This window comes from Mauremys reevesii, linkage group 4 (assembly GCF_016161935.1).
Source record: "Mauremys reevesii isolate NIE-2019 linkage group 4, ASM1616193v1, whole genome shotgun sequence".
NCBI classification, from domain to species: domain Eukaryota; kingdom Metazoa; phylum Chordata; order Testudines; family Geoemydidae; genus Mauremys; species Mauremys reevesii.
The window spans coordinates 94,175,646-94,192,126 of NC_052626.1; the positions used below are offsets into that span (position 1 = coordinate 94,175,646).

The 16,481-nt window shown below is 39.5% G+C and overlaps 1 protein-coding gene across 1 annotated transcript in view; it reads left to right on the forward strand.

The window, feature by feature from the left end:
• Positions 1-16,481, forward strand: part of SYT9 (synaptotagmin 9) — a 121,983-nt gene that overhangs the window by 46,951 nt on the left and 58,551 nt on the right. Inside the window, exons 2-3 of the mRNA XM_039537206.1 lie at positions 6,057-6,408; positions 9,772-10,318. Of these exons, the coding sequence (XP_039393140.1) occupies positions 6,057-6,408; positions 9,772-10,318 (899 nt within the window). The remainder of the gene's footprint in view (positions 1-6,056; positions 6,409-9,771; positions 10,319-16,481) is intronic.

The following is a 16,481-nucleotide window of genomic DNA, read 5'->3' on the forward strand; positions in this document are numbered from 1 at the left end:
AAGGAGGCAGGATCCCAGCTAATAGGCACCAGGCTCCACTATCCAAAGGAACAGTGCAATATGCACACTAGCGTTGCATGCTGATGAGCTGGTACAGGGAGTGTTCCTTCTGAAGTACAATCCAGTCCAGTGCTCTTCCACACTAATATCAAATCCAGGCTTGTATGTAAATCCACAACCCAGTTTACCATATTGGAAGAGCTCTGATTTGCAGTTGCAGTTTGGGACCATCTCTAGTAGTAGTGTCACATGCATGTTGCAAGAATTCCTGTGAAAGCTGAGCTAACTGAAAAGACTACCCTCTGAGGTCCTGAGTGTCACCACAATTCAGGTACTCATTCGCATTATGGGCATGGCTACACTTGCAGATGTAGAGCGCTTTGAGTTAAACCAGCCTTTGTGGGCGCAGTAGGAAAAGCACTGTAGTCTGTCCACACTGACAGCTGCCAGAGCACTGGTGTGGTCACATTAGCAGCTCTTGCAATGGCCACAGAGAGCAGTGCATTGCGATAGCTATCCCAGCATGCAAGTGGCTGCAACATGCTTTTCAAATGGGGGAGGGTGGGGTGCAGTGGTTTCCCCAGGAATTGAAATTAGGGGGGGTGTTCGAATTTACAGGGGGGGGTGTCAGGACCAATGAGATATATAAAAGAGATATGAATAAAGTAAATGTTTTGTTAGGATTATGCAAATTTAACATAAAAATAATGCAAGTTACACCAAAACACATAACAGGTCTAGATTTCTAAAAAAATATACATTTTAAAAAAAAGTATTTAATTTAAATTGACTTTTGAAAAGTAAGCCCTCATGGGGTAAGAGGAAAGTCCTCTCATGGATCAGTAACTGGTTAAAAGATGGGAAACAAAGGGTAGGAATAAATTATCAGTTTTCAGAATGGAGAGAGATAAATAGTGGTATCCCTGAGGGGTTGGTACTGGGACCAGTGCTGTTCAACATATTCTTAAATGATCTGGAAAAATGGGTAAACAGTGAGGTGGCAAAATTTGCAGATGATACAAAACTATTCAAGATAGTTAAGTCCCAGCAGACTGCGAAGAATTACAAAGGGATCTCATAAAACTGGGTGACTGGGCAACAAAAATGGCAGATGAAATTTAATGTTGATAAATGCAAAGTAATGTACACTGGAAAACAATCTCAACTATACATACAAAATGAAGGAGTCTGAATTAGCTGTTAACACTCAAGAAAGATCTTGCAGTCATTGTGGATAGTTCTCTGAAAACATCCACTCAGTGTGCAGCGGCAGTCAGTGATTCCCAACATTCTGTTTGCTTTTTTAAAAAGAACAGGAGCACTTGTGGCACCTTAGAGACTAACAAATTTATTTGAGCATAAGCTTTTGTGGGCTACAGTCCACTTCATCGGATGTAGCCCATGAAAGCTTATGTTCTTTTTGCAGATACAGACTAACACGGCTGCTACTCTGAAACCTTTGCTTTTTTAAGAAAGGGATAGATAATGACAGAAAATATCATATTGCCTCTATATAAATCCATGGCACATGTACACCTTGAATACTGTGTGCAGATCTGGTTACCTCATCCCAAAAAAGACATACTGGAAATGCAAAAAGTACAGAGATGGGCAACTAAAATGATTAGGGGTATGAAACAGGAGAAGAAATTAAAATGACTGGGAATTTTCAGCTTAGAAAAGAGATGACTAAGGGGGGATATGCTAAAGGTCTATAAAATCTTGACTGATGTGAAGAAAGTGAATAAAGTAAATGTTTTGTTAGGATAATGCAAATTTAACATAAGGAAAATGCAAGTTACACCAAAACACATAACAGATCTAGATTTCTAAAAATATATATAATTTAAAAAAATGTATTTAATTTAAATTGACTTTTGAAAAGTAAGCCATCATGGGGTAAGAGGGAAGATCCTCTCATGGATCAGTAACTAGTTAAAAGATGGGAAACAAAGGGTAGGAATAAATTATCAGTTTTCAGAATGGAGAGAGATAAATAGTGGTATCCTTGAGGGGTCAGTACTGGGACCAGTCCTATTCAACATATTCATCTGGAAAAATGGGTAAACAGTGAGGTGGCAAAATTTGGAGATGATACAAAACTATTCAAGATAGTTAAGTCCCAGGCAGACTGCGAAGAGCTACAAAGGGATCTCACAAAACTGGGTGACTGGGCAACAAAATGGCAAATTAAATTCAGTGTTGATAAATGCAAAGTAATGCACATTGGAAAGCAATCTCAACTATACATACAAAATGATGGCATCTGAATTAGCTGTTAACACTCAAGGAAGAGATCTTGTAGTCATTGTGGATAGATCTCTGAAAACATCCACTCTATGTGCAGCAACAGTCACAAAAGCAAACAATGTTGGGAATCATTAAGAAAGGGATAGATAATAAGACAGAAAATATCATATTGCCTCTATATAAATCCATGGTACGTGCACACCTTGAATAGTGTGTGTAGATCTGGTCACCCATCCTAAAAATATATATATTGGAATTGGAAAAGGTACAGAGATGGGCAACTAAAATGATGAGGGGTATGAAACAGGAGGAGAGATTAAAGTGACTGGGAATTTTCAGCTTAGAAAAGAGATGACTAATGGGGATATGATAGAGGTCTACAAAATCTTGACTGGTGCGAAGAAAGTGAATAAGGAAATTTTATTTAATCCTTCACATTACACAAGAGCTAGCAGTCACCCAATGAAATTAATAGGCAGCAGATTTTAAAAAAACAAAAGGAAGTATTTCTTCACACAATATAAAGTCAACTCAGGGAACTCTTTGCCAGGGGATGCTGTGAAGACCAAAACTATAACAGGATTTAAAAAAGAACTAGATAAATTCCTGGAGAACAGGTCTATCTGTGGCTATTAGCCAGGATGAGAGGGATGCAACGCCATGCTCTGAGTGTCCCTAGCCTGTTTGCCAGAAGCTGGGAATGGGCAACAGGGGATGGATCACTTGATGATTCCCTGTTCTATTCATTCCCTCTGAAGCACCTGGCCTTGACCACTGTTGTAAGACAGGGTACTGGGCTATATGGACCATGGGTCTGACCCAGTATGACCATTCTTATGTAAAAATTAATTATAATAAAAATGTTTAGTACAGAAACTCCCCAACATAATGACCTCCCAAGATAGCAACAATGTGAGATAACAACCTTGGCAAATACTGCATTTTAAAAAACTTGGCCTACTGGGAAACATATTGATATAAGTTTCCATTCCCAGTCACAAATCTAGCATTCTGGAGCAAAGTGAGTAAAATATAGTCCAACAAACAAATGTTTATTTAACATGCCCCTCACTTTTCCCTCCACCGCACTCCACTCATCGGTGTTGTCCTTGGTCAGTGGAGACTCAGAGTTCAGAGGTGCTTTCACGTGAGTACACCTTCCAGGTGGGGGACAAAAAGGCACAGTTCGCTCTGGCCACAGCTGTTCGTTGTGCCACCGTTCACTCCACCACTGTGTTGCCAATGGCCCTGCACAGTCACCTTCTGCTGTCACCTACCACTGTGACCTCTGCGAGTTGGTCTCTTGAGGTTCCACCAGCTCTCAGTGATTTCAGCTGAGCTCTCAGTGTGGGAACCTCGCTGCTAGTGCAGTCTGGGCTGTCTCTTACACAAAAACACTGTACCCACAGGAACATTGTCCCCACAACAGGACTAAGCACTTAGACCTGATTGTCAGTGATTTCGGCTGCAGTGGTCACTTAGCAGAACAAAAGACTATCTATGGAGCCTAATCAGCTCTGTCTTTAAACAGTGGAGAGGGACAGGTCCCCACCCACTCTCTTGATGCCCTCAATCAGCACAGGCTAAGTACAGTTCTACTGCCCTTTACTCATACAATAAGAACAACATTTCATCCCCCCTTCCCCTCACATTCAAGTGGTTTGTAACCCAACCCCAGCCAAAAATCTATCACTTGGACAACACAGCTCTGTTTGCTGGATACCTAGGTAGATTAGGTGTGAATGTAAATATAATCTGGCCCTGAAGCCTTAGCCCCCAGCTCATCACTAGCTGTCAGGGAGAACACATTTAGACTTTGCTTACAAATCATCATTTGAAATTATTAGGTTGGCCAACATCACCGAAATGAATGCACTGACATCATAAAAAACAGCTGTATAAGGAAGCAAGGAAGCTAGTCTATGTTCATACTTTTCAAATCTATTATACTTTTTCAGATACACATATTTTATCATACACTGTATAAGCTTTTAAAGTGTGTATTAATGTTGCAGTTTAAATTCAGATTTCCAAACAGTCACTAAATTGGTATGTAACTAGCTCACAAAACTGTGGGTGGGGGGTGTTGGGAAATCACTGGTGGGGTGGAGTGTGACAGGGAGTGTGTTGTGGGCGGGGGGAGAGAGAGTGGGTTTTTGAGGGGCTGAGAGCATGTCAGCATTCTGTTCTGTCAGTTCAGATAGCAGCAGACTGTCCCCTCCACTTCTCCCTTCCCCCCCCTCCCACCTCTCTCTCTCTCACACACACAGCATTCCACAGTAATGGTTGCTTTGTCTCGGAGCAGATAAGCAGCCAGCTGTCAAACGGAGCTTTCAAAGGGCATATCCAAAACAAGGACAAGACTGTCTACTTGACAAAAGGGGATTATGGGATGTTTTCGGAGGCTGATTAGAGCACAGTAATGCAACACCTAGTACCTATAGGACAAGCTAATGATAAGATCTGTGAAAGGTTTGCAAAGAATCCACCTCCACATGCCCCTGAAGACCAAAGGGATATAGACCAACTGCAAGGGTTTCAGAGAAGAGCACAAAAATGAAGGCACTTGACCTTGTACAGGTAGCTGTACCATAATGAAATGATGACCGGGGGACACAAGATTACCATGTAAAAACATCTGAAGAGTGCACACGCAAAGTAGAGAAAGAGGCTCGAATTAGAAGGAATAGAATTAAAATACTGAATATTTATGGTGAATTTTTGGGAAAATATCTTGACAGGTATTATAAATTATATATATTAAACTGTGGAATATTCACCACAAGGCAAGTGGTGAAAGCCCCAATAAAGGAGGCATTTGAAACTGAACTGCACAAGGCAACAGAAAGTGTATTGTAGGGAACAATCCTGCACTGGCAGGAAGATGAACAGATGATTGAACACGCCTCTTCCATCTCTAGTTTGATTCTTCATTCCACCAGCCATCCCCACTCCCCAACTTTACGCAGGAAAAGAACACAAGCACAACCTCTACACTACCTCAGGATGAACCCATACAAGGGCTGTTGAACCTCATTGTGTAGTGCTGGCTTCCCATGGCAAAGAGGGCACATGACAGCTCAACACCTGCCAAAGGGGCAACTGAGGGGCAACTGAGACATAAAAACATTTTGAAAGGCAATAGAGGATTTTTTTCATTTTACTCTTTTAAGTGTTATTTCGCTAAAAAAATCTCTATCTGTAGATAAGATACTATTTGAAAAGTCTAAATATTGTACATTTCCCTTATGTCTATGCCAGGAAGACCATAGCAATGTATGTTTCCAAGTATGCAATGTTGTATTAGCTGTGCCAGTCCCAAGATATTAGAGAGACAAGGTGGGTGAGGTAATATCTTTTATTGGACCAGCTTCTGTGAGTGAGACAGAGAAGCTTTCCCCAAGTATGACATTTACTACCAAGATAGAATGGAGAGTAGTTTAGGCTGATGAAAATCACTTTAAATGGTGTTTAATGCTCTCTTGTAGCATTAGTGAAGGCCAGAAGTCACAGAGCCTGTGTCCAATATTAATAATACATTTCAAAACTATAATTCATTAATATTTTATTTACAGCAAGACATTAATGAAAATTAATTTTTCTGGGGGAAATGGAGGAAAAACATTTTTGTTCTATTTCTGTGACCTGAATGTTGCAGCTACCAGTGCTTATATTTTGCAATCCAATAGAAAAGCAATATGTAAAGAAAGATTAGTTCCATAATGTGTGCCCCTTTGGAGCTGCACAGAGCCATATCTGAACAGGAGGAAAAATGTGACATGTCTTTGTATTTTTCTTCTTTGCAGATATCTCAGTAAGCTTGCTGTCCTTAGTTGTCACAGCCTGTGGACTTGCTCTCTTTGGTGTGTCTCTGTTTGTGTCCTGGAAGCTTTGCTGGATCCCTTGGCGAGAACGTGGCCTGCCCTCTGGGAGCAAAGACAACAAGCAGGAATCGCTGAACTATACAGACACAGAGACCAATGACCATGAATACAGTGAGGATTACCTGGGGCAGCCCACTTCCTACCCGGAGTCCTCCCTAAAGATTAGCCACACCTCCCCTGATATTCCATTAGATGCTCAGGCAGGGACCAAGGAGAATTGTGTGCACAATGTCCGAATGCATCGCCAAATCACAGAACCAACCTCTTCTGCTCGGTCAGTAGCTGTAATTTCTTTCTAATGATAATCATTATGAATGGAGATGAGACCAAGAGAGTTACACTTTATTAGCTAACATAGAGCCTGACTGCAGATGTATATTTTACATGCCTCATTCTTTTACTTTAATGGTTATATAAAATCATTTGTGTGTTGGGGTGTGCTGGATGATGGATGGCTTTAAAATTAGGAAGGTGCTTCCATAGTAGCAACAGTGGCAATCCATTTTTTTCCAACATGAACAACTACTGCATCATCTGTGTCTCTCCCTTATAAGCTGGACAAAATAGCGAGGAAGGTTAGTGCCCTGTAGAACAAAAGAACAGCCTACACTGAATCTTGTAAATCATGTTCATTTGAACTTATCATCAGTGCTGAGGGCTCTGCAAAGATTTCAACAGCCATCAAAAGAGAAAAATAGGGCAGGCTAATGAAACACTTGTGAGAGTTAGAAATAGGATTAAAGGTGATAAGTTTTAGCCATAGCCTTGACTGGGGGGGGGAAACTGACTGAGCAAGATTATATGGAGGCAGAGGAAAGAGTGCCAGCCTATAAGGGAACAGGAAACGGGGAAGGGGAGAATGTGAGAGTACGTAGGGGCAGGTAATAATAGGATTAGGCTGCATGCAGCCAGAAAAAGGATCAGCACGTGAACAGCCAATTAGCGGATTTCTGAGCTAATGCAGGTGTACTGGACCTGGAGAAGTGTCTCCCCATTGCTCCTCAATAACTCTTCTGGCCATCTGACTGGAGTGGGTTTGGCAAAGGCTCTTGCCTGCAGGGTGTACTTTAAGATAAGATGCTGTAACAGCCATTAAAATTGAATAATTGTTGACAGACCCAGGTTTAGGTGTGAGAAGACTTGGCCTAAAAGAACAGAAGGCCCAACAAACACCACACATACTACAGAGCAAAGGCTCCATGTACATGGACATACTTCGTAATCTTTTTTCCACTGGCTGTAGATCAGTGTAAGGGAGGCTCCTTCAGAGTCTTTTCTATGAATCTGTGGAGAAGGCATTGCCATAACTGTTGATGCTGGACACCATGTTGCACACATGCAAGGTTGATTTCAGATTGGAATTGTAGTTGGAGAGCTGTGGTATGGAGCTAATGTTGTTCTGTTTTTAAACCCCTGTAAAAGTTTGCCCCATGCTCTGTGGTTCACTAACAATACCACTAACGTTAGATGTGAAAAGGGCCCTCACATTCCCTATCAGAGGGCCACATCTATACTGGTTAACAGGCCATACAACACCACAGAAGTCAACAGTATTGCACAGAGAGTGTGGCAGGGAAGCACATGGCTGTAGCACAGTGGAGTGTCTAATCCCAAAGTGTCTCTGGGACAGCAATAAAATGGAGGAGTGTTATAAAGCAGGAGCAAAAGAACAGCAAAAGGGAGTGAGAGGGGGTAAATCAGTGGCAAATAATGGAGAGGATGGGTAGAAGGGAAAATATCAGAGACACAAAAAAAGGAAGGCAATTAAATTAACCCATTCAAACCAGTGCCTCTTGTTGGTGCTCGATAAAAGACAGTTTAGGGCTGGGGAGGGGCAGGAGGCAACATCCTCCAGGAAAAGGTAAAAAGAGGAAATTGAGGGATTAACGTTACTATTATCATCATCATCACTATTTTTTTTTTTTGCCATTGGTGAAACATTGTCACACTTAAGTCAATTTTGGAAATAAACTCTGTGTGGGGTACAAGAAAAGAATAAATACTCATTTTGATTCATGCATGCAATTTGATCCCCCACTACAGTATGCCTTTTTTTTTGTTTGAACAGCTGTGACCTGGGAGCCCATATACGCAAGCTGTATAAGATATTGTATGTGAGGCAGTGGAGTCTAGCAAGCACAAAACTGAGAACCAGGATTCTAGTCTTTGGTCAGTTATGGCCTTTGCTGTGCGTCCTTCATCACCTATACAATATAGATAATATATTAACCCACACGCCAGTAGCATTACAGTATCTCGATGATCTGTAGAGAATGCTAGGGGTATAATTCCTTATTTGTGGCATAATATCTTGTCATGGAAATTACTAATGCACAACAACATAATTATGCTTTTATTGTGCAGTAAGGGAGAAGAAATAGATGGATTATAAGAGACAATGCTTTTGTTTTAATGCACACACTTTCAGGAAATGATAACAGCAGAGAAAAAATGCTGATTATATTCAACATAAATAGTTTTTGACTAATCCTATGCTAAGATTTCCCCAGGTTTTCCTTTTTATGCTCACCTCATTTTGTTTCTACAATATGTTGCATGATTGCTTTATACTAATTGGGGAAAAATGTAAAATCCAACTTGTATAGGATTAAGGTTTTACCTAATCCAGCTTTCATATCCCACTGCTATACAAGAACTACAAATTTGATTTCTGCAATCTTCTTGTGGGGTGGAAATTTCAATCACAATAACCAAGTCTAGGTAATAAATCTCACTGGACTGAAACTAAAAGTAACTTTCTCTCCTAGGAGCAATGAAACTTTCATTCTAAGTATTACAGCGCTTATTACATCAGCTAGGAGTTCTGAGAGGCAAACCAGCTTGATAGGAACAGGCAGAAAAATCATTTAAATTAGAATAACCAGTTTGTGAACCAAGTAGTAGGTTCCATCAGTAAATACAGATGTTGGGAAATATCTCCTCCCGTCGCTATAGACAAGATATCTGCAAATTCAACGCAAGCTTTTATTTAGCTTATGGGACCAACTCTGCTCTCAGTTACATAGGTGTTACACCCTTATATTTCATGGGATTTGTCTCTGTATTTACAAAGCCCTTTGAAGATGGCAAGTGTTAAGTATTAATATTTATTATAATTATTAAACTTATTGGGACAAATTCATACCTGGTGTACTTAAGTCCACTGACCTCTGTGGATTTGCACCAGCCATGAATTTGGTCCATTTCCTTTATGGGCTACATATGCAGTTAGATTGAATACTATACACTTCTAAACTTTTCTTGGGAGTCAATGATTTTGCAGCATTCTTGTGAGTTTTGTCTAACAGGGGATGTTATTATAAGTTTCAACCAATTTTGGAGAGTACTTATTGCCAGCTTGAGGTATAGGAACTGAAAATTCTGCAAACACCATGAGTCCAGTGATGAAGAGAACTATAGTAACTTTTGGCTAATATAAGTATCCTTCTACTCATTAAAAGGGATATTGTGCTCTGTAGGTGTATAGAAGTAAAAATCAAACCCTGTGGCACCATACAACCCAAAATCATGGCTAAGGAAAGCAAAATGAAAATAAATAATAGGTCCTTTATACAGACCAGACTCACACAGCACCTAACAATGTAATCAGTTTAGTTTCTGTCATTTTTCCCTTAAGGCACAATTCAATCCGAAGACAGATCAAGCTCTCGAACCCTGACTTCAACATCCAGCAGCTTCAAAAACAGGAGCAGCTGACGGGGATTGGACGCATTAAGCCAGAGTTGTATAAGCAAAGATCAGTGGATACCGATGATGGCCGGAGGAATAACAGCAAGGCCTGTGGGAAACTCAACTTCATTCTGAAATATGATTGTGATTTAGAGCAGTTGATCGTGAAGATTCACAAAGCTGTCAACCTGCCAGCAAAGGACTTTTCTGGAACTTCAGACCCTTATGTGAAGATCTATTTGCTTCCGGATAGAAAAACAAAACAACAGACTAAAGTGCATAGAAAGACCCTAAACCCAGTGTTTGATGAAGTTTTTTTATTTCCCGTTCCGTACAATGATCTGACCACAAGGAAACTCCACTTCTCTGTTTATGACTTTGACAGATTCTCCAGGCATGACTTGATTGGCCAAGTGATAGTGGATAATTTTTTAGATTTGGCAGACTTTCCCAGGGAAAGTAATATTTGGAGGGATATTGAGTATGTCACCAATGTGAGTATGACACCTTTTCATTTTGAGATTTTATATGGTAATTTAATAGTTTATAACCTCTACCTTTTTTAAACTGGTGATAAAAGTGCTCCATGGTAGATTTATGGAGAAAATTATTTTTTTTTTCTTCCTCTCTTTCTCTCAGCATTTGATCACAATCCATGGAACGTCCTCATTTTACCTTTATTGGACAGCATTAGAAATGTCCTTTATGTAGAAATTACTGAAGGTTAATCATTATCTTGTTTGTAGGGGAAGAAAGCCACAAAAATCTATTCTCTATCCCTCACTTACCCCAGGGAATGTTATATTTTCTTTTCTCGCTCTACTTTTCTGTGGTTTGCATTATTTTCCACATGTATTCTAGGATGCTGTTGGCCTCAGTTTGGAAATTGAAGACTTTTGCATAGCTTCCGTCAACGTCCCATAGAAAGTCATTCTGACAAAGTCAGCTGACCTTGCACCTACAAACAAACCTAGCACCTGCAGTTAGTAGCCACAGCCTAAAATGAGAGGAAAGTTTGCAGATGTCATGCAGGATATGAAAACTCAAATCCATACAAGGATCGTCTCAGTTTACATTCCAGGAGGCAGGTCGCAGGTACTACATTTGTGTAGTGCTGTGCTGCTAGGGGCATTTTCTGAAGGAAACTTTATTAAAAAAGAAGCAGGGGAATGTCTTTACTATAATCTACTAATATTCCTGCTGTCTTGACAATCTTTGGTATAGGGATCTACATAGGAACACTCTCTGGGCACCGGCTACAAAACAGACAGTACTTTCAGAAGTCAGGGGCTTTATACTTCTCTCATGGCATAGGCAAACCTCCCATTAGTATTAATGGGACTTCAGCATTCTCCAGTGGAAAAAAAGAGCCCATGCATTTCAGAGCTCACAAGGTGAAACTCCTGGTTCCAGAAGCCAATAAATATTTCATTTGTTTTATGGAACTATAGTCTTGCAGATTCCACTTTTTAGTGTCAGTAAGTTAATAACAGCAAAAGAGTGTAAGTCATTTAGGCCCCAATCTAAAAAGCATTTAAGAGTGTGCTTAAAGTCATCGGTGCTGGAACTAAGGGTGGTGCTGTATCCCCTGGCTTGAAGTGGTTTAAGAACATAAGAACAGTCATACTGAGTCAAACCAAAGGTCCATCTAGCCCAGAATCCTGTCTTCCGACAGTGGCCAGCACCAGGTGCCCCAGAGGGAATGAACAGAACAGGTAATCATCCAGTGATCCATTTCCTGTTGCTTATTCCCAGCTTCTGGCAAACAGAGGGTAGGGGCACCATCCCTGCTTATCCTGGCTAATAGCCATTGATGGACCCATCCTCCATGAATTTATCTAGTTCTTTTTGAACTCTATGTTAGTCTTGGCCTTCTCTGGCAAAGAGTTTCACAGGTTGACTGTTTCCATCATATAGGGGTTTACTGTTTGGTTCAACGGCTCTCAGGAGCCCCCACTGTACAAATTGTCCCAGCGCCCTTACTTAAAATTCCTTTTGACTTCCGTGGGACTTATGCACATAGTTCAAGTTAAGCATGTGCTAAATGCTGTTCTAAACAGGGATGCTTTCCTGAGTCAGCACTTTAATCTTTCTAATGTGCCATGTTATTGGCCATAGAGCTAAAAGGACTAAATTAATGTTTTTCTTGATTTTGTTTTGGAAATGTTTGCATTCACACTGGCTGTCATTATCTTAAACTCTCTTATCTGTGAAGTTCTCAGTTGACATTGGATACCCTGGCGGGGAGGACGGGGGTGGAGCGGGGGGAAGAGATGGAATGGGACAGAAGCTCCATCCAAATGGTGAAGTGGAGGAATAGGAGAGGGAATGAGGTTTGGCCAGAAAGGTTGGAGGTAAGCAGCTGGCTCCAGGCTGGGAAGGAGGGTCTTGGGGGTTCCTACTTGCTCCCAGGCCCGTTCCAGCCCCTCTAAGTCCTGCTCTTGCTTCTGCCTCCCCCCCAGGCATGTGCAAATTTACGTGAAGGAAATGTGTGCCTCCCCCCGTCCCTTCCCAATATTTCTATTGTGTTTGAGTTCAAATTTTTATAACTCTTTTGTTCCACATGTTCTGCATGGGTGATGAGGTATGGGTCCTTCTATAGTCCTTAGAGTTTTAGTCAAGGTGCATTTCAGAGTACAGTAGAATACACTGATCCAAACAGAACAAAGGACATGGAATTCATTCTGATAAACAGGGGCTTTTCAATGTAAATGATGCACAGCAGGAAACATAACCCAATTTCAGGTACTGTTGGTTTCCAGATAACAGGTTCGGATAAATGATGTTCTATAGTACTTGTTTCTCCAATTAACATTTCCAAAAATTCAAAATGTTAGACTTAGCACATTAAATATTGACAAACTAACCCAGCATAATTCAAGAACTTGTACTGAGTTCCAGCAAATCTGAATTCACTCTTTTATTTGCATCTCCTAGCTGCCAGGTAGACTGACAGCAAAATCTCAAATCCCATTGGGAACTCAACATTGCTGTAGAAAACTCACCTGATTTCATCACAAACCTGAACACAGGACAAGGTTCATGAACCTCTGAAGCAAAACTGGGCTGAGTTACGAAAAACTTGTGAGCAGAAATTGCATCAGCCTTGGCAGCAGTTGAACTTTGAGTTTCTTGGTTTTTCAAACATCAAACTTAAAAGGGACCAAATGCCACGATGATTTACACCCAGTGTAACCCCACTGAAATCAGTGGACTTTCACAGGGTGTAAATCGTCAAAGAATCCAGCAAAAGAGCAGAAGTAAGCATTATACAACCAAACCTGCCAAGTTACCCACAGTTCTGGTATTGTATCTGAGCAAAAGTGCATCTACTTCAGTTCCTGATGCATCTCATTACATTATATAGCCAGGCATCCCACATCCCATTATCTTACATTATTCCCTATTTTATTATATTCTAATCCAATTTGATACATTACTGTAACAGTGCATCAAATCAGACTTTACTGAATACCTAACAAAATGGTCTATTTCAAGTGAATATTGCAGATTATACATGAAATAAGTCAGCTTCTCCACAAACAAAGCCATTCGATTCCCCCATTAGACCATGCAGGGTGGATTTGATTTAAACCATTTAAATCACTAGTCACAAAGACTTGATTTCATCAAGGATTTCTACATAAAAGTGCATTCTTGTTGGTTGCTATAACTTTAATACATATTCTTCACAGCTCAGAGATAGATGTAGGTTTCATTTTTAGAAGGTACACACTATACATTTTTATCACTTTACATTATATAGCCAGGCATCCCATGTCCCATTATCTTACATTATTCCCTATTTTATTATATTCTAATCCAATTTGATACATTACTGTAACATAGTGCATCAAATCAGACTTTATTGAATACCTAACAAAATGGTCTATTTCAGGTGAATATTGCAGATTATACATGAAATAAGTCAGCTTCACCACAAAAAAAAGCCATTCAATTCCCCCATTAGACCACGCAGGGTGGATTTGATTTAAATCAATTGATTTAACTCATTTAAATCACTAGTCACAAAGACTCAATTTCATCATGAATTTCTACATAAAAGTGAATTCTTGTTGGTTACTATAACCTTAATACATATTCTTCACAACTCAGAGATAGATGTAGGTTTCATTTTTAGAAGGTACACACTATACATTTTTTAAGTGATTTATTTTGAAAACTTTTCAGATTAGTTTTATAGCTATATCAGAAAATGAATGATTGGTTATTTTATTTACCAAAGGTAACTGAAGCAGATATTTATGAAGTCATTGGGAGGTGAACTATATCCAATTCAACAGGTTAATCATTAATATTTGGAGGATTTTCTTGCCATGCTGTATTAGGAGGAGAACATCACCAGACAGACATTTAAATTGTTTTACTTAACTAAAACAACAACATTATGTATTCTGAATTTTTTTCTTCAACAGCAAACATATAATATTTTAACAAAACAAGCATATGAATTTTTGAATTTACTTAAACATTCAAGTTTTTTAAAATCAGGTTTGTTTTTGTTAAAATTGCTTTTAACTAAAATAGTTAAATGAAATATTTTTAAAAAATTACAAAAATTAAATCGACTATGTCAGCCAGGTCAACATGAGAAACTTAAAATATTGGCTTCTGTAGCTAACTCAGTCATCTTTGCCTTCATTTTCCTGTTTGTTCATAATCTGGAAAAGAAAAACAAGCTTTCCTGCTTTTTCAGGTCCCAAACGATTTCGCAGTTTGGAATTAATTAGTCCAAAGGAAGAAAATATTCTTTCTATACCAACAGAAGAAGATACCGCTGTTAAAAGTGAGATTATCACTTCAACAGTCTCTGAATCCAAGTGCTTAAGTGACTTCCACCAGTTCACTGCTGTGACTTTCTTTAAAACATTATCAGCAAACATATATTTCTTGAATGGTTCTTATTCCCGAACTGTGTCTCTTTTACGGCCTGCTGCCATTATAGGTTTTCCCTTCTAGTGAGAGAATGGTATGGTAGATCTCAAATCAATGAAGGCTACACTCAGAAAGACCTCAAGACTTCTGGAATATGCTGCTCAAACAGTTTCACTTTTGTTTCTGCTGCCTGTCCCTCCCTTCTCACATTTATTCCAGACTTCTTCTCTTTGTCCAGATCTATTCCAACAATCTTCTATTCATTGAACTTTTTGAAACTGTGCACTTTTAGAGAGACTCTGTGTACACAAATTTGCAGAGGGACAATAGGGTTGAGGTCTATTATTTCTCACCTCTCTATATTATTTATTTATTTATTTTAAAACATTTTTGCTGTTAACAAGCATGTTATCTGTGGAGACACAAATCCACAGTTTGAGAACTGCAAAACTAAGCATCTCTGATATTATCTTCTAGACTGAGCATTGAGTCCCATAGGGTAGATAGAAAGATTAACCTAAATAATCTATACAGAAGCCCCTGGAGCCCCATAAGATTGGGTCCCTAATCCATGAACTATTGGAACTCATTTACAAAACTTTTCTTAAACATTACATGCATATATTTTCTCATACTATAGAATTAGAATTTATAATCCCTATTCCATGATAAGATATCTTTCAGCTATAATGTATCTTAATTAAAACTATCTTTAGATAGGTTTTTTTCTCAAAAAGCATTTTATCCAAAAAATTGGATTTAAATTTAAAAAATCTGATTTTTTTTAAATCACTGATTTTTATCCACCCTGAGACCACGTCATCAATGTGTCTACTTGCTATTCTCAAACAAGGCTGAAGATTTACAATTCCACTGAAGCACAGTAGCTTCAGTTCTCCTCCTTCCAGAGTGCAGTACGATCCCAGACTATAAGATTGTTTTCTAATAAGAACATAAGAACATAAGAAAGGCCGTACCGGGTCAGACCAAAGGTCCATCCAGCCCAGTATCTCTCTACCGACAGTGGCCAATGCCAGGTGCCCCTCAGGGAGTGAACCTAACAGGCAATGATCAAGTGATCTCTCTCCTGCCATCCATCTCCATCCTCTGACGAACAGAGGCTAGGGACACCATTCTTACCCATCCTGGCTAATAGCCATTTATGGACTTAGCCACCATGAATTTATCCAGTCCCCTTTTAAACATTGTTATAGTCCTAGCCTTCACAACCTCCTCAGGTAAGGAGTTCCACAAGTTGACTGTGCGCTGCGTGAAGAAGAACTTCCTTTTATTTGTTTTAAACCTGCTGCCTATTAATTTCATTTGGTGACCCCTAGTTCTTGTATTATGGGAATAAGTAAATAACTTTTCCTTATCCACTTTCTCAATATCACTCATGATTTTATATACCTCTATCATGTCCCCCCTTAGTCTTCTCTTTTCCAAACTGAAGAGTCCTAGCCTCTTTAATCTTTCCTCATATGGGACCCTCTCTAAACCCCTAATCATTTTAGTTGCTCTTTTCTGAACCTTTTCTAGTGCTAGAATATCTTTTGTGAGGTGAGGAGACCACATCTGTACACAGTATTCGAGATGTGGGCGTACCATGGATTTATATAAGGGCAATAATATATTCTCAGTCTTATTCTCGATCCCCTTTTAATGATTCCTAACATCCTGTTTGCTTTTTGACCGCCTCTGCACACTGCATGGACATCTTCAGAGAACTATCCACGATAACTCCAAGATCTTTTTCCTGAC